We start from the raw sequence: 26,389 nt of genomic DNA, 5'->3' as shown, positions 1-26,389 counted from the left end.
AACAGTGGAAGATAATGACGTACACCGTTGAAACCTTCTTCGGCCCACAGAAGTTTTGGATCAAGATGATATTCGTGCTTTCCCTTCAACCAGGTCTGTGTGACCTTATGAACACGATGGATGGCAAATAAACATCACTGTGGGCCCTAGAAGGGTTTCAACGGTGGACGTTATTATTTCCACTGTTTCCTTTGGTGTGGTCAATTTCACCTTTGGATGTACTACAATTTTAGGCTCACAGCCTAAGATGATCTTTAAAAACGGATGGACGGCGTGGATAAAACATACACATCAAGGTGGAGCCCACAGAGTCCCGCCACCGTAGTGGCGTGGTCACCACGGTAATCCGCGTCCGAATTTTCAAGGCAAACGAGCACCAATTGCACTTCTCTACCCTGATATATTCTCGGGATTTCAGAATCTCTCTCCCTCTATCGTCTCCATCCTTCCTGAAAACTGATAACTCTCCCATTTGCAGGAATCTCTTCCAAGCTTCCATATCTCATCTTCTTACAGTCTAAGATCTTAGACGGCCCATCAATCGACGGAGCTCATTTTAAGCAGACATGTTTGATTTCTACACAGTATCAAGTAAGCTAATTTGCATGGATTTTCTTGGTAGATTGCAGAGATTGTACATGAACATCACTAAGTTCAAGTGGAACTCGATAGACATCGCCGATAATCTAAAATAATAATAAACCCATGTGAAATATTCATTATTTGAATCTGTATCTGAGATTACACTCAGGTGTACTGCAACAGATAGAATAAATATGCAAGAGTAGGACTTATATCAGGAAAGGTTGCCTTGTATACATTTGTATGAGGTGGGCACTTAGTAAAATCCAACAACCTAGTTGGCCCAGTGGCGCGATCGATGATGATCGTTGCTTTCGTGGGCCGGTGGTGGATTCTGGTCTCCGGTACTGTCTTACTGGAAAATTATTATGTGGGGAAGTTGGATTAAGTTAGATGGTAGTTTTGATTTGATTCTTTAGTGTTTTGCATATATTTGTATGAAATGCAGTTAGAGCATGTTGAAATCTTTTACATAGTTATATCATAGCTGGAATTAGAAATGCTACACAGCTTCGTAAGTTCTGTGAAGTGTTGTCCCAGCCATGCATGTGGAAAATGTTGATCTGGTGGGCCTGATGGACCACAGCAAAAAGAAGAAAAGAAAAGAAAGAAAGGGGAAAAAAAGTGACCGAAAGATCCTAACCATTCTCTCCTTGTAAATTCTGGTTGTTGAATGTGCACCATCACAGGTTTTATTTCCATCCATTCGCCGGCTGCGAATCTGATCCCTACCACAACAGGATTAGGCTGATTTTGGGCTATGGTCCATTTATACAATGGTTGATGCTAATTCTCCAGTGTTGATTTTCATATGATGATCATGATAGAATGGATGACATACCTACTCATTTCTCTAATTCAAATTCAAATCAGCCCAATCTTCAGGCATACAATTAGTAGTCTTCTCATGGATATTATCCTTCCGAAAATCAGCAGCTTTAAATCATGAATATTCTCCTTTTATTTCTAATTTTTATAATCTCAACAGCTGTATGTAATCCTGTAAAACTATACATAGTACACATGCGAAGGAGTTTAACCTTAAGCCATTAACACTCATCTGTTCAACCCCGGAAGTGATCGTGTGAAGAGTAGGCCCACCATGGGTCTCAAACGAGGGTCCTCTGGTTGAATCATTTTAAGTCATGATAATTGTTTGGGGAGAGATTTTTTTCCCTAATTTTTAATTATTTAGATAGAGTTTTAAGTTTTTTAGTATTTTTGTTACTCTTTTCATCGAGGTAATTAAACAAACTTTTGAGATATCAAAGGATGCTAAAATAATGAAATTGATCCTATTTAAAAGCCTATTAAGTTAGCAGTCAACAAGCACAAGATCATGTAATTCTAACGTTGTAGGAGAAAATTATGGTTGGTAGCATATGTAGGGTTGTAATGGGATCAAATGATTTTTTTAATTTTTTTTTCCATTTTTAATATTCTATAGAAATGTTTGTATTAGAAGTTGGGATGTCAAATGAAAGATCTAGATTAATTAAGGTTAGGAGCCGGTATAAATAAACTCATTATATTATAATCTGATAGTTTACTTATTTATAAATAAATTAAATATGTAAAATTAAATGTTATAAATTTTAAGAAATTTTGTTTTTCCTATGTGAGAGGAGAAAAAGCTCTATATCCCTTGAGTTTTAAGTTTTGCATTCTTGGCACTGAGCTGCTTGTCGTATGACCATATCACCTCAACCAACATGATTTTATTACTGAGTTGCTCACCAAATCATGGCATGGTTTATCAATTGGCAATCATTGCCGTCGACCTTTGCTATTATCACAGACAGCTGCACATGTCGTTTTGGACCATACCAACAGTCATTATCAATGGCCCACTAAATCATTGGTGTTGGTCATGGCACATAATTCTCATAGTAGATTTCCTCTAACAAGTAGAGTTTTTCTCGAGTCATGGTGAAATCTGGTCAAGTTGAGTCGAGTCGACTCAGGCAAGTAGAGTTTTTTTTTTTTTTTTTTTTTTTTTTCTGGTTTTACAACTATGCAAAAGACTACCCTCATAATCATGCAACAATCACCATTCAACTGGTTGCTCTCAAATGGATCGTTAAAAGTAAAACTGTGTGATCCAAATTCAAGGGAAGAAATCCAATCAATGATTTGGAGGGTCTGGATTGCTTTATGCTGGTTTGAGTAAATACCATAAAAATTTCAGCTGCTAATATCACATGAATCTATGCCTTTACCACAGGATAAATCCTTCTTTTCCATTTTCCTTTGAATAATATAAAACTTTGTTGAAGAATTGGTTTTATGCTATCTCCAGTTTTTAGGGAATTGATATCAACACCCACACTCATTGATAGAAGCACCCTCTCTCTTTTGCTTTTAGTAATACTACTACAAAGTTGTCCCACTGTATCACAAAAATAGAAAGATTTATCAAGGATTTTTCATGCCAATAGATCAGTAAACCATGTTTAGGAAAATAGTCCAGCTATTAGGGCTGTCTATAGGCGGGGCTCGGGTGGAGCCAAGGCCTGTTCAAGCCCAGACCATGTAGTAAAACGTAGGCCTGGGCATGTTACAGGTCAAAATAAACGGTCCTGAGCCTGAGCCAGAACAGTTACACAAGGCCCGAGTGCGAGGCGGGCCACCTACTTTTGCGTGCTAGGTCTGGGCTGGGCCAATAGGCTCTTGGGCACATAGCCCGAACCCAACCTAATAAAAAACAGTACAATTTAGGCCCTGGCCCCTGCCCCGACCACAGGCGTAATATTTCATCCACGTCCGGCCCAACGTGCACTAGAAACAGAAGCCCACGGGCCAGCCTGGCCAATTAAAACCCTAGCTATAGTCACAACTCAAAAGGGAAACATTTCCAAAAGGGGGCCTCAACTGAACATGTTCAAAGGTATTATTGTTGACTTGTGAGCGGGCCGCGCTTGGGCCATGGTGAGGCGAGCCAACCCAGCTCGTTTATTTCCGCAAACCTCAGCTCGAACTATGCCTGCAATCCATGGAAACATAGTTGGATCCCAATAGAAGATGCCTTTATATCTAGCCTTATGTGTGACCCATTTCGGACCTAACAATTGGCCCACATATTCCATTGGCCTAAGCCGAAGTCCGGATTATATTGGACAGGACCTGAGAGGGAGATGGGAAAACCAGGTCTACCAACAGCCCTACGTTCAGCGGACAATGGTATGGACCTAGGTGAGAACTAGCCCCACATGTTTCTATTTTGATTTGAAATTCAGGGTAGGCCTGGGCCACATACCTCGATTCAGGGATAAGCCCAAACCATGACATATGTAACTGGGCTTAGACCTGGATCTGGTCAGTCTTGAAAAGTTTTCAAACTTAAACCTAAGTCAGCCTGTTAATCTATTCGGCCTAGTATTTAGACCCAGATGCCTAAAGGACAACCCAAGCTTGGACCATGATGGGCCAAGTCCAACAGGCATTCAGGATTACTGGGCCTAGCCCATTAACATCCATACGCTCTTGGAGTCTGTCCAACTTAATTTTGATGCAACACCTATGGAATTCCTGGGGTTCAGAACTTTAAAATTAATAATAACAATAATAATAATAAATAAATAAATAAATAATGGGTTCCATGTAATAACATAATTGTAGTTTAAAATCATGAAACTCGATGACTTGAAAACCCGAGCAAGTTTCTTGAAAGCTCATACAAGTTTTCTGTGTTTTTTTCAGTATTATGTAATGTTAGAAAGTATAAATAATATATACATGATGTCGAGTAGTACCGAGTCATATAGAGTTTTATTGAGTTTTGTGATGAATCGAGTTTTGACTGAGTTATGACCAGATGAAGTTTTTCTCGAGTCTGAGGGAAATCTAGCCGTGTCGAGTCAACTCGGGTGAGTCAATTTAAGTTTTTTCAAGTTTGTAAACTATGAATAGAATTAGCATCCTTCTCAAGTACGCCTGAAATCAAAATATTCTGCAATTCTATTTTTGGGTTTTTACACCAAACCCAGCATTATATGATGCACTTCATCAATTAAATTTATATTTATATATAATCAGATGAATGTATGTGCACTTACAAACTGGTCTGCCCCTTCATATGGTGGTAAGAGTAGCTTCCCTGAGTTATAATCCTTTGATTTGAGATTTGCCTGCATCCATATTCCAGACTGAAATTTACTTCCCATTGCATGATGAGTAGCAATGCAATATCTGCATAAACACACACAAGTAGTATTCTGCTATAAAAGATCGCATAGTGCAGAAATAAAGGGGAACAACATATGCATTTGAATCTATGGTAATTACCATCAGTTCAAGCTGTGGGTCTACCCATGATGTGTATGTGGAATACAAACTGTGAAACTTCCGAATGGAATGTCAGCTCCATGGCATTGGGTATATGTCATCCAATCCATTCATCAGGTGAACCCCATAAGGACGAACGACCCAAATGAAACTCAAGCCATTAGGCAGGCCGCAACAGGTGAACATATAGGTTTTAGGCGAAACTGCCCATTGCACATTGTGGGGTGTCCACCTGAGTTTTTTATAGGGATGGTTCTTGGAATGTACAGTTGCCCATGAGGAGGCTTGCCCAATGCACGGTTTGGATTGCACATACACATCACAGGTGGGAGCCACACAGCTCAAATGTATGATTACCTGGCAGCAATCCCACATGCATCCGGTAATATTTAGGTGGGGCCACATATTTTAATTCTGGGAATGTACCATTCTACACAGTAGAATGTATGTGATCATTTCCAGAAAGAAACGGTGGTAGCTTGGCATTTTTATCAAAGGGCTAGACTACTCTGAGCAATTTCCACCATTCATTCACCGGACATGCAGATCACTGGTGGGCCATTGCATGGGCTCCATTTCTAAAGAAGCATATTCCAAATAACATACCGATTGGACTTTCTTAACCATCCACTTGGCTGAAATCAAATGGACCGTGATCATCGGTCTAAATCAGTAGCTTAACATCATCAGATCAGTGTGATTTGGGCAGTCTGGATCAACGTATAGTGGGTCGCCGCCACTCAAGAAATGGGCGAACATGTACATAGTCGCACAGCCCTTCATTGAATGTTTCTAGTCTGTTACAAGAGCCTTGATCAATCACTTTCTTATGTTATAACAGTTTTCATTTTGATCAATCACACTCCAATATGTAATTGACCCATGATAGATTCGAATCGAATTGAATGGATATCATATAACAAACCAATTAATATTTATGAAAAAAAAAAGATCATGCTATTAACGGTAATTAGTCGAGGAGCTTACAGCATTTTCATTTTTTGGCAGAATTCCAATCTCTTCGACTTTGGCAAATATGGCCGCTGTTAAGCTCGCCCTGTATCTGGGAAGAACTAGTCATTTTTCTCCAGCTCGCATTCCTCGGCAGCTCATTCATCCAATTCCTACAGAAAAGAATTCATGTACCATGCAAACAGAGATCAGCATTCAAGGAAAATGGAGCACAGAATCACGTGGCAGAGAAGCTTCCACTGTTCAGCTTGAATGTTAGTTTCTCATACAGAGCCAGCATTGTCTGCTCTTCATTGCCATTGGCAGCTCACCTGCTGATACTACTGCTGCTGCTATTGGAAGGCAATGGACAGCGCCATTGCGGATCTTCCAGATTGGTTCTTTCAGCAGAAATAGTGCAAGCGGTGTCATGGTTGGTTACATTGGTTGTGGTTTTGAATTTTTGGAAAACAAGGTCTGTTAAGCTTCCTTGGATTATTCGAGTGTGGTGGGTCTGCAGCTTCTTCCAGTTGGCGATCCACACAGCTATTGATTTCCATGCAATCCTCACACACCATGGATTCCCAGGCATAACCGAATATGCGAATTTTCTCAGTATGCTTGCGTGCGCCTACCTGTCGGGTATTTCTATCAGAGGAACAACAGGCATCAGCTTCTCTTCAAGCAGCATCACAGACCCGCTTCTGTATGCTTCTGTAGAAAAGCGAGCAGAAGGCAAAGTGCCATCTGCATATGGAAGAGCGACTCTCCTACAACTTGTCACCTTCTCTTGGCTCAATCCACTGTTCGTCGTTGGAATCAAGAAGCCTATCGAACAGAATGAGATACCAGATGTTGATATCAAAGACTCTGCCGAATTCCTCTCCCACGCATTTGATGATGATCTGAAGAGGACCAAAGAAGGAGATGGCCCACAGACCCCATCTATCTACAAAACCATCTACCTGTTTATTCGAAGGAAGGCGGCAATCAACGCAGCTTTTGCAGTGGTCCATGCAAGCGCCTCCTACGTCGGTCCTTACCTGATTGACGACTTTGTGAAGTTCCTAAGCGAGAAGAAGCAGAACAGCTTACAAGGCGGTTACGTTCTGGCCCTTGCATTCCTAAGTGCCAAGATGGTCGAGACGGTTGCACAGAGGCAATGGGTTTTCGGTGCCCGGCAGTTGGGTCTGCGCCTAAGAGCAGCTCTTATATCCCACATATACAAGAAGGGCATACATCTATCTAGCCAATCGCGGCAAAGCCATACGAGCGGAGAGATCATCAACTACATGAGCGTCGACATCCAACGGGTCACTGACTTCATCTGGTACTTGAACATAATCTGGATGCTGCCGATACAGATTTCACTCGCAATCTATATTCTCAACATGAATTTAGGCATCGGGTCTCTGGCGGGATTGGCAGCAACAGTGTTGGTCATGACCTGCAATGTGCCGATTACCAAGATACAGAGAAGACTGCAGTCGAAGATCATGGAAGCAAAAGATGAGCGCATGAAAGCCACATCGGAGGTTCTCAGGAACATGAAGACTCTGAAACTTCAAGCCTGGGACACCCGATACCTCAGCAAGCTCGGAAGCTTGAGGAAGATTGAGTCTGACTGGCTGTGGAAATCGCTGCGGCTGTCGGCAATCTCAGCGTTCATTTTCTGGGGGTCACCCACGTTCATTTCAGTGGTGACATTCGGTGCTTGTATGCTGATGGGCATCCCACTTACAGCTGGGAGAGTGTTATCTGCACTGGCAACATTCAGAATGCTACAAGATCCGATCTTCAATCTCCCAGACTTACTGTCCGTGCTCGCACAGGCAAAAGTTTCAGTCGATCGAGTCGCGGCGTATCTCCAAGAAGATGAAATCCAATCAGATGCAGTTGAGTTTGTGCCAAGGAACGAAACGGAGTTTGAAGTTGAGATCAATAGTGGAGAATTCAGCTGGGACCCAGATTCTAGAAACCCCACGCTTAGCGGATTGCAGTTGAAGATCAGGAGGGGAATGAAAGTGGCAGTATGTGGAACCGTTGGTTCGGGAAAATCCAGTCTGATCGCATGCATACTCGGAGAAATACCGAAACTTTCAGGAACCGTGAAGATCAGTGGCACCAAAGCTTATGTTCCTCAGTCCCCGTGGATACTGACAGGCAATGTTCGAGAAAATATCACCTTTGGAAACCTGTTCGACAGAGACAAGTACAATGAAACGATCCAGGCATGTGCCTTGACTAAGGATTTCGAGCTCTTCTCCAGCGGGGACCTGACGGAGATCGGAGAAAGAGGCATTAACATGAGTGGTGGCCAAAAACAGAGGATACAAATTGCACGGGCCGTTTACCAAGATGCTGATATATACCTTCTCGACGACCCTTTCAGTGCTGTGGATGCTCATACAGGCAGACAACTATTTGAGGTTGGTTTCTTCTTCTTCTTTGAGACAATTCCAACATGGAAATGCTCTGTAACAAGTAATAGAATTCGAAATAGAATCGAAGTTGAAAATTAAGGAGAGCTTGAGATTCTAGCTTGATTCTACAAACCTCATTGTAGATCAATGAGCTACTTGTAGCAACTCCCAAGAAGAGCCAAACAAGTTGATGTAGGACAGGTCATGGATGACTCGTGGAGCCTTGGATTGCATGAATTCGGGCCAAAAAGGCCCTAGGCAAAAACAGCATAAACGTGCACTATAGCTTATGGTGGCCATAACTTTGCAACCGGTTATCAGATTAGAATGCATAGTTGTTGAAAAGCTATCGACGAGCTTTACATCCTAGCCAAACAACCCAGGTTCATTGGCACCCGAACAGCTTCACAAAATTCAATCTTTTCAGGGGTCAAATTTGAGTTTGAAGATAAAAATTACTATTTTCAGTAAGTTTGTTTTTGTTCGTTTCAGGGTTTTAAGAGTCAAGTTCCAGTCCAAATTCTTTGTTAAATCCATATAAGAGTTTCTCATGAGGACCCAAATGATAAAATGAAATGGAAAATAACCAATTTCCATCCATTTGGCATGAATTGTTTTGATGAATGTAAGTTCTAAACTTTCAGAAGTTCAAGCACTTGTCTGGTGTCTGACACACATTGGCACAGTTAAACCCCTCAATTTCTCTCTTTTCTTGTCGACTTCCATATAATTTCTACATACTATGTATAGAACGAAAATTTACAATTATGTAAAACCACATGATCGTGGAGCCTACAACTATCCATCATTTTCTACATGGTTCTTCTTACTTGGCAAACCAAAAAAAATATATATATATATCCACTTTCCACTTGATGTTTCTCCTAAACTTAGGTGAAATAAAAATTCCAACTGATCTTACAATAAATCTACAGTTTGGCATTTTAAATAAGCACGGCATCTCATCAGTATAGAGAATGTTGTGTGTACACTAAGGTGGATATTTGTTATGCAGGACTGCCTGATGGGGATTCTAAAGGACAAGACTATTCTGTATGTTACCCACCAAGTCGAGTTTCTTCCAGCAGCAGACCTCATTCTGGTATGTACGATCTCTTGTATTTAGCTTTGCACCTGTTTGATTGATCACCGATCTCTTAGGATAACAGAATGATGTTCAATACTCGAAGTAAAATGTGGGACGCTATTGCAACCTACATTTGTATGGCTCAAAGTTCTAATTATCGCAGTTTAGAATCTAAGGTGGAAAAATCAAACAGTTAAGAGCTTGTTTGGATGCTCCGTTGGACTGAATTGCAATTCCATGCGTCGATCCCTTATTATGAGTTGGGTGGGGCTAGACCCACTGGAACTTCTTTCCCCCACTCGTTGAATTGACTGATTGAAAATAAGCTCAATTGAGCATCCAAACACAGCCTTTCTAACTGAAGAGTACAAAACTGATTAGGACAAGCTTTTCTTCAACAGGTAATGGAAAATGGAAGGATCGCACAGGCGGGTAAGTTCGAAGAGCTTCTACGACAGAATATAGGATTCGAGGTGTTAGTTGGTGCACACAGCCAAGCTCTAGAGTCGATTGTGACAGCTGAAAATTCAAGCAGAACATTCGACGAATCCAAAAGAAAGACAACAGAATCCTCTAATGGAAATGAATCTGATGCGGAAGCTACTTTGGAAACTGAAGTTGAGAATTGCACCAGGCACGAGTCTGATCTAGAGATCACAGATAAATCAGGTAGAATAATGCAGGACGAAGAAAGAGAGAAAGGGAGCATAGGCAAGGACGTTTACTGGGCTTACTTGACTGCAGTGCGGGGTGGCGCTTTGGCACCAATCATAATCATAGCGCAGTCACTCTTCCAGATATTACAGATAGCAAGCAACTACTGGATGGCTTGGGCTACTCCTCCTACAACAGGGACGGCGCCAACGGTGTCGATGAGCATTGTTTTTCTTGTATATATACTTCTCGCAGTTGGAAGTTCACTGTGCGTGCTGGTCCGAGCAACGCTAATAGCAATAACCGGCCTTCGTACTTCACAGAAGTTCTTCACCAACATGCTTCATAGTATCTTCCGTGCACCGATGTCTTTCTTTGATTCTACACCGACTGGAAGGATCTTAAACAGGGTTAGTATATGTATAAATACCCAAAAAGACATATTACATCTGAAAGTAAAATTACAGTATAATAGAATTCAAATACACTATTTAATATTTAAAATATTACCATGGACATGTCAAAGAATCTGACTTCTATGCAAAGGAAAAGCATTTTCCAAGACTTTTTTTTTTTTTTTTTTGTTAAGAAAGCAAACAAGTGCATAGGGTTTCCTTCCCCAAGCACTTTTACTTTCCCTTTCCTTCCCTTAGTTTCCCTCAATCTAAACACGCCCTACCATGTCTAGCACTCCACATCCATGCCTACCAAACACGGAAACGTGTGTGTCCAAATGGCATAAATGTATGGCATGTATGCATGAGGGTGTGTGTGTGGAGAGAGAGAGAGAGAGAGAGAGAGAGAGAGAGAGAGAGAGAGAGAGAGAGAACTAACTTCAAATTATGTAGCCTTTTAACCATCTTACTTGCAGGCATCTACAGACCAAAGTGTACTAGATTTGGAAATGGCGAACAAGTTGGGTTGGTGTGCTTTCTCGATAATACAGCTTCTGGGGACTGTTGCAGTCATGTCACAGGTAGCATGGCAAGTTTTTGCCATATTCTTTCCCGTGACGGCGATCTGCATATGGTACCAAGTAAGATACTGATGTTCTAGGATAGTTATCTTGTTTGGAGATTATTACAAAATAACTGCAATCTGAGATTTGATTATGGTCATTGCAGCGATACTACATACCAACCGCCAGAGAGCTGGCCCGCTTATCGGGAATTCAAAGGGCTCCAATCCTTCACCATTTCGCGGAATCACTTTCCGGAGCTGCAACAATCAGGGCGTTTGGCCACGAAGAACGTTTCATCTATGCAAACCTTGGCCGTATAGACAACCACTCGAGGCCATGGTTCCACAATGTTTCGGCAATGGAATGGCTTTCCTTTAGACTAAACCTGTTATCAAATTTCGTTTTTGCATTTTCGTTGGTTTTGCTCGTGAGCCTCCCTGATGGAATCATTAACCCAAGTGAGTTTCAAATACAAGTTTTAGTTTGTGTTTGGATGCAATATTCAATTCAATTGCAATTGTTAGTTCGACGAAGCAGAAACCGCCAAATTGTACTTGCATTTCTCAGTATTAAAATTTCCGTGTCTGTACTCTAAATTGCAATTACATTACCTTCCAATTGGACTAGAAAGAAGTGTAACAGCAATTCAGGGCACACCCACAACACAGGTTCAAGGAAACGTCTTATTTCCTCCCGATTTAACTAAAAGTTCACAATTCAAATTCGGTTGTGCATCCGAACACACCCTTGAGAATCCCCCTGAGAAATTGTTCCTGATAATATGCAAGAAAATCCCAGCACATCTGATCAGAAATCTTGTGGCATATAGGCATCGCGGGGTTAGCGGTGACGTACGGACTGAATCTGAACGTGCAGCAAGCCTCTGTCATCTGGAATATATGCAACGCGGAGAATAAAATGATTTCTGTTGAAAGGATCCTACAATATACAAGAATTAAAAGCGAAGCTCCTTTAGTGATTGATGAATGTAGACCACCAAACAACTGGCCTACAATTGGATCAATATGCTTCAGAAACTTGCAGGTATGGCCTTTAAACACATCCAGTTGTGGGAATCTGAACCATATATCAGGTGGGCTCCACCTTGAACTGTCCCACAAACACTAACATGCACTAAACCAAACTCGTAAAATTACATCATGTGACCTTCCATGAAGGATTCATGCTCTCTATCATTTAACACGAGTTTGATCATGCTACAGATCAAGTATGCTAAACAATTGCCGTCCGTCTTGAAAAATATTACATGCACATTTCCGGGAAAGAAGAAGGTGGGAGTTGTAGGACGGACCGGAAGCGGGAAATCTACTCTCATACAGGCTTTATTCCGCATCGTGGAACCTACAGAAGGAAGCATCATGATTGATGATGTGGACATCTGCAAGATAGGCCTTCATGATCTGAGATCAAGACTCAGCATCATACCACAAGACCCGACAATGTTTGATGGAACTGTGAGAGGAAACCTCGACCCGTTAGGGGAATACTCCGACATTGAAGTATGGGAGGTAAGTCTACAAGATTCACCACAACAATTTCAAATCACTGCTTCCCTACAAATATATATCAAATAAAACTCGTTACTCAGGATTGGCTCATTTGGATTTGAAAACTAATACAGTTAATACATGCATATATACGTATGTACAATGGCATTGGCCTACAAAAGTATTGCAGAGTGAGCAAAAACTGCACAAGTAAATGCCTAATTGGATACGAAGAAGTTGATAAGAGGAATTATAGGGAAACGCAAGATTCCCCGTCGTGTGGGTCCCACCCCATGGTTCAGAGGTCCAAACCATTGATCTGATGGGGCTCAGAGTGGGATACAACCCTTTGATATTTTGCATTTTCTCCATTGAATGTGGACAGCTGCAATATTTTCTTGCGTAAGCTAATGGAAGGGTTGTCATTGTTCGATCTTGGTGATTTACATGACATCCCTTGTCCGCGATGAGGGTTCACTAGATAAGCAGTTCTGATCACTGGACCATGGGACCCACATACAGGGGATCCTATGAGTCAGCAGACTGTAAGTTTACTGATGAGAATAATTAATCCATCCATAAAAGTTACTTAAAACAAAAAAACAAACAAACAAACGAACAAACAAACAACTTATCTATCAATTTCGCTAATTTTCAAACAAGAACAAACTATAATTTTCTAATTAAATCACCCAAATCTGACTTACCTGCATAATAGAATTTGAAATTTTGGGCACCCAAGAGCTTATTCTTTTAAGATCTTGATATGAGACTGCTTACATTGGTGGCTTGTTACAACAATTCAGGCACTGGATAAATGTCAGCTCAGCGATTTGGTGCGCAAAAAGGAAAAGAAGCTGGATTCATCGGGTACGGATAACACACGGGATAGATTAAGCCAAAACGCAGATATGATTCGGGGTAAGTGAATAAAGCAAGCGGAAGACTTATAGTAAAATATGTGTACAAGTGTAAGTCACTGAATTACATATACAACCGGATCGTGTAAAAGTGTTATTTATCAAAATTTATAAGTACAAGTTACATCATTTCGGTTCCCAAAAATAGTAATCCCATAGATCCGCGCAATGACCGAGGCTCGCTAGAACCCGTCAGAAAACAGAGAAGGCAGCCTCGTCGTCATCCGGCTCCGCTCTACCTCGGGCGTCACATCCACATCTCGCAACATCGGGGCCTAAGCAGTCCGGTGGGTGTGAAACACCGCCAAAGCGTGGGAGTGAGTGATCAACTCGGTGGAACAATAAGGCACTGGTTAATATGTTATCGTTCAATCAAACAGTAATGATAAAGCCGGACAATTAAATAAATCCTAAGTACTCTTGTTAATGCAAGTATGAATGCAATATGATGCGTGCCCTCACGCGTACACCCTCGGCGTCTTCATCTTACGTTACGCATGACATCGCCTCAAAGTGCGCCACATCTACAAAGCACATGCAAATGCGGTGCATGGATATGATTACCAAGTTGTTATTAGTCCATTTCCACACAGCAGGATTGGGAAGCTAAGATACCTTCCTCATATCATCATCAAAACAGTGATCCATACTAGGGTCGTCAATCCTAGACATCTCATTCGATCATATGTTTGAGGTCGTAGCAAAGGGCTCATCACCAATCAATGCACGCCTTTCATGCCTTTACTACCACAGTTAGGCTCATCACCTCCTTGTGGTATCCAGGTATGCTCGAGGTCACTACAAAGGGCTCGTCACCAATCAATGTAGGCCGACACGAATATAGTGTCCCATACCACCATAATCGGCTCACATGTCTGGTGTGCTCCCTGGTCACTATGGGGAGGCTCGTCACCACAGCTCGACCACGGTGTCCCATACCACCATGTCTGGCTCATGAGTCTTAGCGGATCAGGGTACCATGGTTATTAGGATTTCACTGGTAAGTTCGGTACCCTAGATTCAGGTAGTAGCGGCCATACATGGTGAACATACATCGAACAATCGGGTTACTTGACGAACTCGACTAGCACGAGCACACATTGAATTGAATGACATAGAGTGCGCAAACACTCCGCATGGCCAAATCACTGCCGACAACTCTAATACGACTCGGGTTCGTCTAATACATCCTATGTGGTGAAAGCAATCTCAACCACGACAAAAGGGTCAATTACCGATTTCCTGGACTAAGGCATAGTCTCAAACATCCTACACTACGACAGATATTCATATGGAATGTAAAACAGTAATGGAACAATAACTCAAATCATGTTACATACACATCTGAATAATATCAACTTAACATAAATGTAAGCATAGGAATGCTTGAATTTAAATAACTTGGAATGTAAATGCATAAGGAAATCATGCGCATCCATAGGAGTATTGAGAATCACTTCTCAACGCCCACACTTAGTGTAATCAGTTACACTTAGGTCATTCATGCATTTCTACAAACACTTAGCATACAAGGAATAACATACATGACGTATGTTGGAATACATGCACTTAGACAATTCCCTTTACCAAGGAGTTGTCATACATGCATCTAGCATACATACATGACCAATAATCATGGCAAGCACAAGTGCGTATTTTATACGTATACGGTACTTTATAAATACACTTAGAATACACAAATCTCAATATAGCACATGCATATCGGAAAGCAATGCAAACATAACATTTGACATGTGAAATCTCATCCATAACAAGAATAAATCACTAAGGGATTGAAAGCCTAGAAAACCATAACCTATACACTTAAAGACAGCACCTTAAACAAAGAAAGAACCGCCGAACAGATTTAGACGAGATGTCTTCGTCAAAGGCGCAAGAATACCCAAAAAAAAGGATAGAACTGAGAAACAACAACACCAAGTCTAATCTAAGCTCTAACACGGGTTAGGGTTAGGTTAACTTACCCCAAAAGAACTCAGAATCGTCAGAAGAACGATTCAAAGTGAAGGTTCAAAGGTGAAGAAGAACAAGGAAGAATCAAGATGATTCACCAACCAATCTCTCTCACTAACTCTCTATTTTCCTCTCTCTCTCCTAGCTAGGTTTAGAGAAAATTCGTATGGAAATGAGAGCTAGGTTTTAAGGACTTTATTTAGGCCTTAAAATGATTGTAATAACCCAGTGGTCAAGGTATACTTAGGTAATAACCAAAGTACGCCTTTCTCGATCCAACGAAGCACTTGGTGGGCCTATAACCACGAAAGGTCGGACTTAAGCTCACCGACCATGGATCTAGGTCGGCTGATTTGTACTGACCGGCTCTTCAGATCAGCGTGGCGGACCACACTCAATTCAACGGTCACGAAACTCGATCAGTCCACAAGCACTAGGATATGCCTGGGCCAACCATCCCGATCGGAGGGTGAAATTGGGTCAGAGAATCCAACGGTGAGATAGCTTAAAATCGTCGCATAAGCCACGACTCAATTTCATAAAAGCTTATTAAATTCCAACCGTTCTCACACTCTTTACTCCGAACTCAACCAAATCGACCCGGAACATCGGATCGACTTGATTTTCGAGGTGAAGACCAAGCCCAACTCGGTGACAAACAGGCTAAGATCATCGCCATCGGACTTTCGAGCGCGGTCTAGGTCCGATCCAAGATCTTCCAAAAATTCCCCAGAACAGCTGGATTTAGCGATGGATCCCGATTTCGGAGTAACGTAGCGCTCACTAATCTACACGTTTAGAGCCATGCGAGATACAATTTAAAGTGATTGATGCGAATTTCACAAGCAATCAAGTAGCGCTAATTACCCCAAAACAACTACTTAAGGAAAGATTAGCACAAAAATTCCAAGGTCGTTACAATCTACCCCCTTAAAGAAAATTTCGTCCTCGAAATTCATACCTTCATATAATCCTCGAGGATCGGAGGGTAGGTCTTCCTGACCTCGGCAGATTCCCAAGTAGCCTCTCCTACGCCATGATGCGTCCATAACACCTTCACGAGAGGGATAACCTTGATACGCGATGCACTGCTCCTTTCTATCCGAGAATACGTGTCGGTTGCGATACATAAGTGGCATCCTCACTTAAGTGCACCTGCTCCCAACGATAATATGCGAAGGATCGAGAACGTACTTCTTCAGCATAGAAACGTGAAATACGTTATGCACGCCCGCAAGAGGTGTGGGCAAAGCAAGGCGGTAGCTACCGCTCCCACTCGATCCGAACTTGAAATGGACCAATAAATCTCGGCGTCGGCTTCCTTCTTACCGAACCGCAAAACTCCTTCATAGGAGAGACCTTGAGAAAAACATGGTCTCCCACTACGAACTCAAGCGGTCGACGCCTCGTATCGACATAACTCTTCTGTGCTCTGGGCTGTCAGAAGTCGGCGTCGAATGATGTCAACCTTCTCTGAAGTCACTGCACCAATTCGGGCCAAGCAAACTACGCTCACCAATTTAGGCCAACAATGTGGTGCTCTGCACGGCGACCATACAACGCCTCGAAGGGAGCCATGCCGATACTCGCTGAAACTATTATTATACGCGAACTCTGCATACGGAAGACAATCATCCCAACTGTCTTTGAAATCCAAAACACAAGCTCGCAACATATCCTCCAAGACTTGATTCACGCGCTCCGTCTGCCCATCTGTTTGCGGATGAAACATGGTGCTGAACTTCAGTTTCACACCCATCGCTTCCTAGATACGAGTCCAGAAGATAGATGTAAAACGCGTGTCTCTATCAGAAACAATCTCCAGGGGAACTCCATGCAGATGCACTATCTCCTTGATATACAACCTAGCCAACTCGTCTGCAGAATAAGTGACTCTGATCGGTAAGAAATGCGCCGACTTCGTTAATCGATCGACGATCACCCAAATAGAATCAAATCCCTTTCTCGTCCTTGGCAACCCGAAATAAAATCCATAGAGATGAAATCCCACTTCCATTCGGCTATGGGCATGGGCGTCATGACCCAGGAGGTCGGCGATGCTCGCTTGACCTGCGGCACGTGAGACAACGAGAAACAAATTGACAATCTGGACCTTCATATTGTCCCACCAATAAGACCTCTTCATATCCCTGATACATCTTCGTGCTACCTGGATGCATCGCAAGCTTAGAACTATGGGCTAACTCGAGAACCTCACGTCTCAAGTCGGGGATGTCAGGAACACATAACCGCCCACGAAACCCCCATCAGAACTAACACTCCGGTCGGAGTTCCCATCTGTACCAACCCCGCCTCATCTTCACCAAAAGCTCATCATCTGCATGAGCCGCAACGATCCTCTCGTCGATGACGGGGTAATCGAATGTGTGCGATAACCTCATACGGCTCAACCACCGTAAGCTTCGCTCAAAATCGCGCACGAACTCCAACATCTCCCACTCTGCTATCATCGGCGGAGCCGCAAACTCCAAAGCCTTCTTGCGACTCAACGCATCTGCCACAAGGTTCGCCTTACCAGGATGGTAAGAAACATCGAACTTGAAGTCCTTCAATGTTTCCATCCATCTGCTCTGCCTCATATTCAAATCACGCTGCGTGAAAATATACTTAAGGCTCTTGTGGTCGCAAAAGAGCTCGAACTCCTCACCATAAAGGTAATGTCTCCAAAGCTTTAATGCGAAGATGCCGCCAATTCCAGGTCGTGCGTAGGGTAATTCTCTTCGTGTTTCCTTAACGGCGCGAAGCATAAGCAATCACCTGTCCTTGCATAAGGACACAACCCCGGACCAACGCGAGAGGCGTAAATATAATATACTTAACCCCTTGCTCTGGCAATACTAGCACGGGGCAGACGTCAACTTGTCCTTACCCCTGAAAAGCTAACTCCGCCCGCTCACTCCAAGCAAACTTCAAATCCTTCCTGTCAGCGACAACGGTCCGGCAATCTTCGAGAAGTCCTGAATAAAGCGTCGATAATACCTGCAAGGCCAAGAAAACTCCTCACCTCGAAAATCGAACCAGGCTGCTTCCAGTCTGCACTGCAGCTGACGGCTATCCTTTCCTTGGACACCACATGTCCCGGGAACTTGACTTCCTCTTTCCGAAATCACACTTCTTGAACTGTGCGAAAAGCCGATGCTCCCTAAGAGTACCCAAAACCGCTCTTAAGTGCTCCTCGTGCTCGTCCGGTCGCCGAATAAATCAAGATGTCATCAATAAATACAATGACGAATCAAAACCAGGAAAGGCCGAAATACCCTGTTCATCGGATCCATGAACACGGCCGGTGCGTTTAGACAACGACATCACAAGGAACTCATAATGGACCGGCCGGTCCTGAAGCGGTCTTCGCACGCCCCCATCCTTGGCGCGCCGATGATACCCAATTCGGATCAACCTTAAAAGTACCCTGCCCCCTTTGATCAAACAGATCATCAATCCCGGGCAAGGGGTACTTATTCTTCACGATTACCAGAAGTTCAACTGCGATAATCAATACACAATCGCAAGGAACCATCCTTCTTCTTCACAAAGCGAACAGGTGCTCCCCAAGGAGACACCTGGGCCGAATAAAACCCAATTCTAGCAAACCATCTATCTGCTTCCTCAACTCCTCCATTTCACTCGGAGGCATCCGATAGGTGGGTAAAGAAATGGGCGCCGCACCATGCATAAGATCGATAGCAAAATCAATCTCACGCCGAGGAGGTAATACAGGAATCGACTCAAAAACATATACAAACTCCTGAACTACAGGAGTACTAACCAACGCAAACTCGGACGAACTAACCAAAAGAGAAAAAAAAAAATCAATAAGAATAGGGTAACTCACCTGAACCGTGAAAGTAACAATCTCGTCCTGATCGTCACTGATCTAGCTTCACAATCAATCTCAGCCCGCATCCTCGTGAGCCAATCCATACCCATAATAATATAGTAGTGATAAAGCGATGAGACTATCAAATCAAAAAGGATAGATCCACTACCATGATCTATCACAGAACAACTCCAAAAACAAACAACATGCATTCCATTAACCAAAATCGTAGCAATACAAGTAGTGCAGCAATAGATGAATCACGACTAGGAAAGCATGAAATAAACAACATCTAACTCTTCAAACAACCACAACTTCTACAACCACTAACAGCTACCACACTACAAATACTCCAACTACAAGCCAACAACGGCTACACACAGGAAAGAAAAACACAAACAAAGCAAAGACGGCCACGACGATGCTACTCGTCGGAGTCAGGAGACGGAGGCGGAGCACCCTTATCCCGCAAGCAACACAGGATAGACTTCAAAGTCCGGGACATCTTCTTGAACTTGTGCTTAACCAAGCCTCGAAGATCAACCATCTCCTGGCGTAAAGCGGCTTGCCCTTCTTCAAGCCGTTTAAGACGGGCATCTCTGGCAACCTGCGCTGCCCGGCACCACAGGAGGAGAGCGATCACTCGAATCCGTGCCCCACTCTCTTCCTCGTCTTGCTCTGCTTCTTCTCAGACTCCGCACCACCTTCAGAATAACTCTCATCATCACCACTCTCAGACCCGGCCTCACCCTCGGAGGCAAGACCAGAACCAACCTCCATCGGCTTAAGGGTCCTCAAGTTGATATAGCGAACAGCCGGCTTCTCTCCTCCAAGCCTATAGCCAAACTCATGTGCGATCTTGCAAATGAGGCGGCCAAAGGGAAGAGACTCGGTCCGTCTACTCGAACGAGTGATGAGAATAATCTGACGCAGGACGTACGTCGGCACACACAACTTCGCATCCTGCCCCACCTGATATAGAAAATCTACCATCAGGCGCGTACACTCGCTGCGGTTGCTCCACCTGGGATACACATTGAACGTAAAGATGTGGTGAAGCAAACGGAAGTCGTCCGTCATGTGAGAAGCCAAAAGACTCCTATTCGGCTGCCATTCGACCAGACGACCACACAAGGATCGGGTGCGACGTCCCTCTCGCGCACACTGTCCACATTCTTCTCGCTGGCATGCACTTCTCCAAGTGGCACCTTCAAGAGTCGAGATATCAAAGCAACATTGACAATTCCAACTCGACCGCTACCACAGGGAATCTTGAACTGCAGAGGATCCAGCGAAGGCTCCAGAATGTTGGCATAGAAGGCCCGAACAGTGCTAGCATTCGCGCGATACTCGCCTTCGAACAAGGGACTCCAACCAGACCCTTCTAGGCGCTCCAACAAGAAGAACTCACCAAAGAGCCGCGGATCAACATGAGCCTCAAAAAGGACTTTACGCCCCTCATAGACTCCATGCGGGAGCTCGAGGATCAAGGTCCCACTAACAGGAGCTCGAGGATCAAGGTCCAGCTCCATCTGGAACTCACGAGTGGCTGACGTGCTTGCGGCGGCACCTCTCGGCCTCCGCGCACGGGTTGGGCGGCTCGGCCCGGCTTCATCCACGGGCGCTCTCTTCTTCCCCATCAAGGAAAGAAGGGAAGAAATGGAAAAGATGGCCGTCACAATCTCAAAGAGGGCCATGAGAAATGAGAGAAAGAGAGAAATAGGAAGATGGTGAAGCTTCCACACAACTATGAGCCAAAAAGGGAATGAAATGGCTCAAATGAGAGGGAAAGATGGAGAAATCAGCGATGGAATGGAAGATTTGAGAATGGGGTGATGGGTTTGCACGAAAATGGAAGGAAGATGAAGATTTGGGAGAGATTTGAGAGAGTTTGGAGAGGTTGTTAAGAAAAGGAGAGCTTGGAAGAGGGTGTTGTGAAGGAAATAGATGAAAGGAAGGGTTTTAAAATGAAAACCGTGGAGGGGTGGGCCACACAAGCCTCATGGACGATCGGCCCGACCGGCCCGCCTGGCCCGCCGACCGCCGGCGATGGCATCGCCGGTCTCTGGACATATCGGCGATGCCTCGCCGATTTGGCGAGGTCCTCCTGGTCCTCCTTGGTCCAAATGATGTGGTTCCCCCACTGGGTCCCACAGAAAATGCCCCGATTGGCCCCTTGTGTAATTTGAAGCTTATCGGGTCATTTTGACAGAAATCTGATACAAACAGCTCTGGAAGGTTTAAAAATGAATAATGGGAGGGTAGACCATCTACACTCATTAATAGAGGGTCTAGAACAGGTTTCGGGTCGCTGTGTGTGATCAGGTAAGGGACAGACTCGATCTCGGCAACAGTTTTCAAGAAACTTTCGCCGATAGAAACTATAGAGCACAAACACAAAGCGATGATAGACCCGCACCCAATTACACTATAGTGGTGACAACGTGCGGTGTGTGACCATAACCCAGGTCCGGTTTAATCCAAATCATGCTCTGATACCAACTTGTAACGCCCGGAAATTCGGAGGTTGAGCATAACTCAGCTCCCGAGTTCCAAATCATCACTTATGCAACATAATTAATGAATGATGTATGTTGGCTGTATTAGCACATAAACATGGGATAGATTAAGCCAAAACGCAGATATGATTCAAGGGTAAGTGAATAAAGCAAGCGGAAGACTTATAGTAAAATATGTGTACAAGTGTAAGTCCCCGAATTACATATACAACCGGATCGTGTAAAAGTGTTATTTATCAAAATTTATAAGTACAAGTTACATCATTTCTTCCCAAAAATAGTAATCCCATAGATCCCGCGCAATCAGTCCGAGGCTCGCTAGAACCCGTTCAAAACGCATATAGGAGAAGGGCGGCCTGCGTCATCCGGCTCGCTCTACCTCGGGCGTCACATCCACATCTCAACATCGGGGCCTAAGACAGTCCGGTGGGTGTGAAACACCGCCTAAACGTGGGAGTGAGTGATCAACTCGGTGGAACAATAAGGCACTGGTTAACATGCTATCAGTTCAATCAAACAGTAATGATAAAGCAGGACAATTAAATAAATCCTAAGTACTCTTGTTAATGCAAGTATGAATGCAATATGATGCGTGCCCTCACGCGACACCACTCACAGTCTTCATCTTACGGTACGCCTGACCTCGCATCAAAGTGCGCCACATCTACAAAGCCCATGCAAGTGCGGTGCATGGATAGGATTACCAAGGTGTAAGTAGTCCATTTCACAGCAAGATTGGGAAGCTAAGATACCTTCCTCATATCATCATCCAAACAGTGATCCATACTAGGGTCGTCAATCCTGACATCTCATACGATCATATAGTTGAGGTCGTAGCAAAGGGCTCGCCCCAATCAATGCACGCCTTTCATGCCCTTTCTACCACAGATCGGCTCGCCACCTCCTTGCGGTATCCGGTATGCTCGAGGTCACTACAAAGGGCTCGCCACCAATCAATGTAGGCCGACAAAGACGAATATAGTGTCCCATACCACCATAATCGGCTCACGAGTTTAGTTGCTCACTGGTCACTACGGGGAGGCTCGTCACCCCAGCGTAGGCCGACAGCTCGACCACGGTGTCCCATACCACCATGTCCGGCTCATGAGTCTTAGCGGATCAGGTACCATGGTTATTAGGATTTCACTGGTAAGTTCGGTACCCTAGATTCAAGCAGTAGCGTCCATACATGGTTAACATACATCGGACAATCGGGTTACTTGACGAACTCGACTAGGACGAGCGCACGTTGAATTGAACGACATAGAGTGAGCAAACACTCCGCGTGGCCAAACCACTGTCGCCAACTCTAATACGACTCGGGTTCGTCTAATGCGTCTCACGTGGCGAAAGCAATCTCAACCACGACAAAAGGGTCAATTACCGATTTCCTGGACTAAGGCATAGTCTCAAACATCCTACACTACGACAGATATTCATATGGAATGTAAAACAGTAATGGAACAATAACTCAAATCATGTTACATACACATCTGAATAATATCAACTTAACATAAATGTAAGCATAGGAATGCTTGAATTTAAATAACTTGGAATGTAAATGCATAAGGGAAATCATGCGCATCCATGGGAGTATTGAGAATCACTTCTCAACGCCCACACTTAGTGTAATCAGTTACACTTAGGTCATTCATGCATTTCTACAAACACTTAGCATACAAGGAATAACATACATGACGTATGTTGGAATACATGCACTTAGACAATTCCCTTTACCAAGGAGTTGTCATACATGCATCTAGCATACATACATGACCAATAATCATGGCAAGCACAAGTGCGTATTTTATACGTATACGGTACTTTATAAATACACTTAGAATACACAAATCTCAATATAGCACATGCATATCAGGAAAGCAATGCAAACATAACATTTGACATGTGAAATCTCATCCATAACAAGAATAAATCACTAACTGGGATTGAAAGCCTTGAAAACCATAACCTATACACTTAAAGTCCGCACCTTAAGCAAAGAAAGAACCGCCGAACTGATTTAGACGAGTTGTCTTCGTCAACGGCGCAAGAATACCCTAAAATAAGGATAGAAATGAGATACAACAACACCAAGTCTAATCTAAGCTCTAACACAGGTTAGGGTTAGGTTAACTTACCCCAAAGGAACTCAGAATCGTCAGAGGAACGATTCAAAGTGAAGATTCAAAGGTGAAGAAGAACAAGGAAGAATCAAGATGATTCACCAACCAATCTCTCTCACTAACTCTCTCTTTTCCACTCTCTCCAAGCTAGGGTTAGAGAAAATTCGTATGGAAATGAGAGCTAGGGTTTAAGGACTATATATAGGCCTTAAAATGATGGAAATAACCCCTGTGGTCAAGGTATACTTAGGTAATAACCAAAGTACGCCTTTCTCGATCCAACGAAGCACTTCGGTGGGCCTATAACCACGAAAGGTCGGACTTAAGCTCACCGACCATGGATCTAGGTCAGCCTGAGTTTTGTACCGATGGCTCTTCAGATCGCCGTGGCGGACCACACTCAATTCAACGGTCACTAAATCTCGATCATGTCCACAAGCACTAGGATATGCCGGGGCCAACCATCCTGATCGGAGGGTGAAATTGGGTCGAATCCAACGGTCGATAGCTTAAAATCATCGCGCAAGCGACACGACTCGATTTCATAAAAAGCTTATTAAATTCCAACCGTTCTCACACTCTTTACTCCGAACTCAACCAAATCGACCAAGTCCGATCGACTTGATTTTCGAGGTGAAGACCAAGCCCAACTCGGTGACACAAATGCCTAAGATCATCGCCATCGGACTTTCGACGCGGTCTAGGTCCGATCCAGATCTTCAAAAAATTCCCAGAACACCTGGATTTAGCGATGGATCCCGGATTTCAGAGAACGTAGCGCCCACTAATCTACACGTTTAGAGCCATGCAGATACAATTTAAAGTGATTGATGCGAATTTCACAAGCAATCAAGTAGAGCGCTAATTACCCCAAAAACAACTACTTAAGGAAAGATTAGAACAAAAATTCCAACATTGGTGGCTTGTTACAACAATTCAGGCACTGGATAAATGTCAGCTCAGCGATTTGGTGCGCGAAAAGGAAAAGAAGCTGGATTCATCGGGTACAGATAACACACCATACTCTAGTGTATAGAAAGACAACAGTTATCGAGTTCTCTAGCTATTTTTAAGTTCAAAGTTGCTGATAGATAGCTATCTTACTTACAGTGGTTGAAAACGGAGAGAATTGGAGTGTTGGCCAGAGGCAGCTGTTCTGTCTTGGAAGAGCCTTGCTGAAGAGAAGCAGCATTCTCATCCTTGATGAAGCAACTGCATCAGTAGACACGGCAACCGACGGTGTTATACAGCAGATCATTCGTCAGGAGTTCAAGGATCGGACGGTGGTAACCATAGCACACAGAATCCACACGGTTATAGATAGTGATCTTGTTCTTGTTCTCAGTGAAGGTATGTATCTTAAAAGCCATTCTGCAATGAAAATTACAATGTATTTAGACTTTAGAGGTCTATGATCCAGTTCGAATTCTTTGAACCTTACTAATATGGGGCCCACCCAAGTGATCCCACCTTTGATCAACAAAGAACATTGGATAAGAGGAGTCTGCCATAGATTGCTCATGAATTAAGGATAACTATGATTAGATAGTTACAGCCATGCAATAAGGCCATGCAAAATGGATACTAAGATTTTGAGATCCATTTTGAAGGCCCTTGTTTGAATGGACTTGATCGCCCAAATCGTGGTGAGATTGGGTCCATGCGACATCCACAGTGGACCCCTCCTATCTAATGTTCCACCATGGCACGATTATAATAGTTACAAAGAATTTGCATTGCATCTGTGACTCCCTACAAACCTATAGCCCGTGGTTTTGTGATCCAGATCATTGGCTTGATAGGCCCCACTGTGGACGGGATTCTCCAAAAACTCCCAGGTTGGATGAACCTAACCTTTCAACCTATCACCTGCAAACAGACATTCGAGAGATAAAATACAGCAATAGCCCACAATCAATAGAACATAGATGAAGGGCTGAAGGGTTTGGACCATCCAACCTGGAGATTTTCTCGAGCACCCATCGGATCAACAGCCTGCATAATCAAACCATGGGCCCTATAATTCACATATACAATGATTCGACATTATTTTGATTTAAAATCAATGCCATGTGAGCAGGGCGGATTCTGGAATACGACATGCCGGTGAAACTACTTGAACAAGAGGATTCATCCTTCTCAAAGCTTATAAGGGAGTACGCCTTAAGATCGCAGAACTTCAATAGCTTAGCGACTTCACAAAACACAACTAGCATACCTTAAAGCCTATATAAGAATTTCAGGACACCACGTAGAAGGCATTGGATAGCATCTGGTCCAGCAGTGGGGAACACCATTTGGTATGATCCTTCAATTCAATTTTGATGCCAGCTTCCATGATCTCCCGGGTTGACTACATGAGATGGGTGTCGGCTTTGGGTGGAGAAGATCATATCTCACTGTATCTCTTAGTAGAGCATTTAGTATCATTGAAAATGTAGCCTTTTTTTTCTATGAGACCAGAAAAACGACGAAATTGGAAATCATGCATGACTATGAAACTCGTTTCTTTCAGTGCATTGGCTCTAGCCATTCAAAACTAATAAAATGTGGGAATTCAATTCA

At 43.4% G+C, this 26,389-nt stretch overlaps 1 protein-coding gene and 2 long non-coding RNA genes across 9 annotated transcripts in view; 1 reads left to right on the top strand and 2 right to left on the bottom strand.

Moving 5' to 3' along the window:
- Positions 1-6,289, bottom strand: part of LOC131232243 (uncharacterized) — a 17,978-nt gene extending 11,689 nt beyond the window's left edge. The window contains exons 1-5 of one of the 6 annotated variants that reach the window (XR_009164823.1): positions 6,150-6,289; positions 5,854-5,990; positions 5,473-5,663; positions 4,638-4,770; positions 2,576-2,971 (exon numbers count right to left, since the gene is read on the bottom strand). This is a non-coding gene — a long non-coding RNA (uncharacterized LOC131232243). Of the gene's footprint in view, positions 1-2,575; positions 2,972-4,493; positions 4,771-5,472; positions 5,664-5,853; positions 5,991-6,149 lie in introns of those variants that run through there. The other 5 variants (XR_009164825.1, XR_009164820.1, XR_009164824.1 and 2 more) reach the window with 5 other exon arrangements.
- LOC131232242 (putative ABC transporter C family member 15) lies at positions 398-26,389 on the top strand. 2 transcript variants are annotated; one of them, XM_058228449.1, is made up of 11 exons: positions 398-591; positions 5,875-8,246; positions 9,256-9,342; positions 9,729-10,391; positions 10,853-11,017; positions 11,106-11,400; positions 11,772-11,986; positions 12,166-12,471; positions 13,257-13,320; positions 24,935-25,174; positions 25,905-26,389. In XM_058228449.1, the coding sequence occupies exons 1-11, from the start codon at positions 567-569 to the stop codon at positions 26,045-26,047; spliced, it is 4,575 nt and encodes a 1,524-aa protein (XP_058084432.1). In that variant the 5' UTR covers positions 398-566; the 3' UTR covers positions 26,048-26,389. The 2 variants fall into 2 exon arrangements, with proteins under 2 accessions (XP_058084432.1, XP_058084431.1); XM_058228448.1 differs by lacking the exon at positions 13,257-13,320 and adding an exon at positions 24,765-24,828 and having other exon boundaries at positions 400-591.
- LOC131232244 (uncharacterized) lies at positions 25,066-25,911 on the bottom strand. Its single transcript, XR_009164826.1, has 3 exons — positions 25,784-25,911; positions 25,585-25,693; positions 25,066-25,195 (listed from the first exon to the last, which is right to left on the bottom strand). It is a non-coding gene; the product is annotated as an uncharacterized LOC131232244 (long non-coding RNA).

The sequence above is a fragment of the Magnolia sinica genome, chromosome 18 (genome assembly GCF_029962835.1).
Source record: "Magnolia sinica isolate HGM2019 chromosome 18, MsV1, whole genome shotgun sequence".
Taxonomy (NCBI): domain Eukaryota; kingdom Viridiplantae; phylum Streptophyta; class Magnoliopsida; order Magnoliales; family Magnoliaceae; genus Magnolia; species Magnolia sinica.
This window is presented reverse-complemented; position numbering and strand designations above follow the sequence as displayed.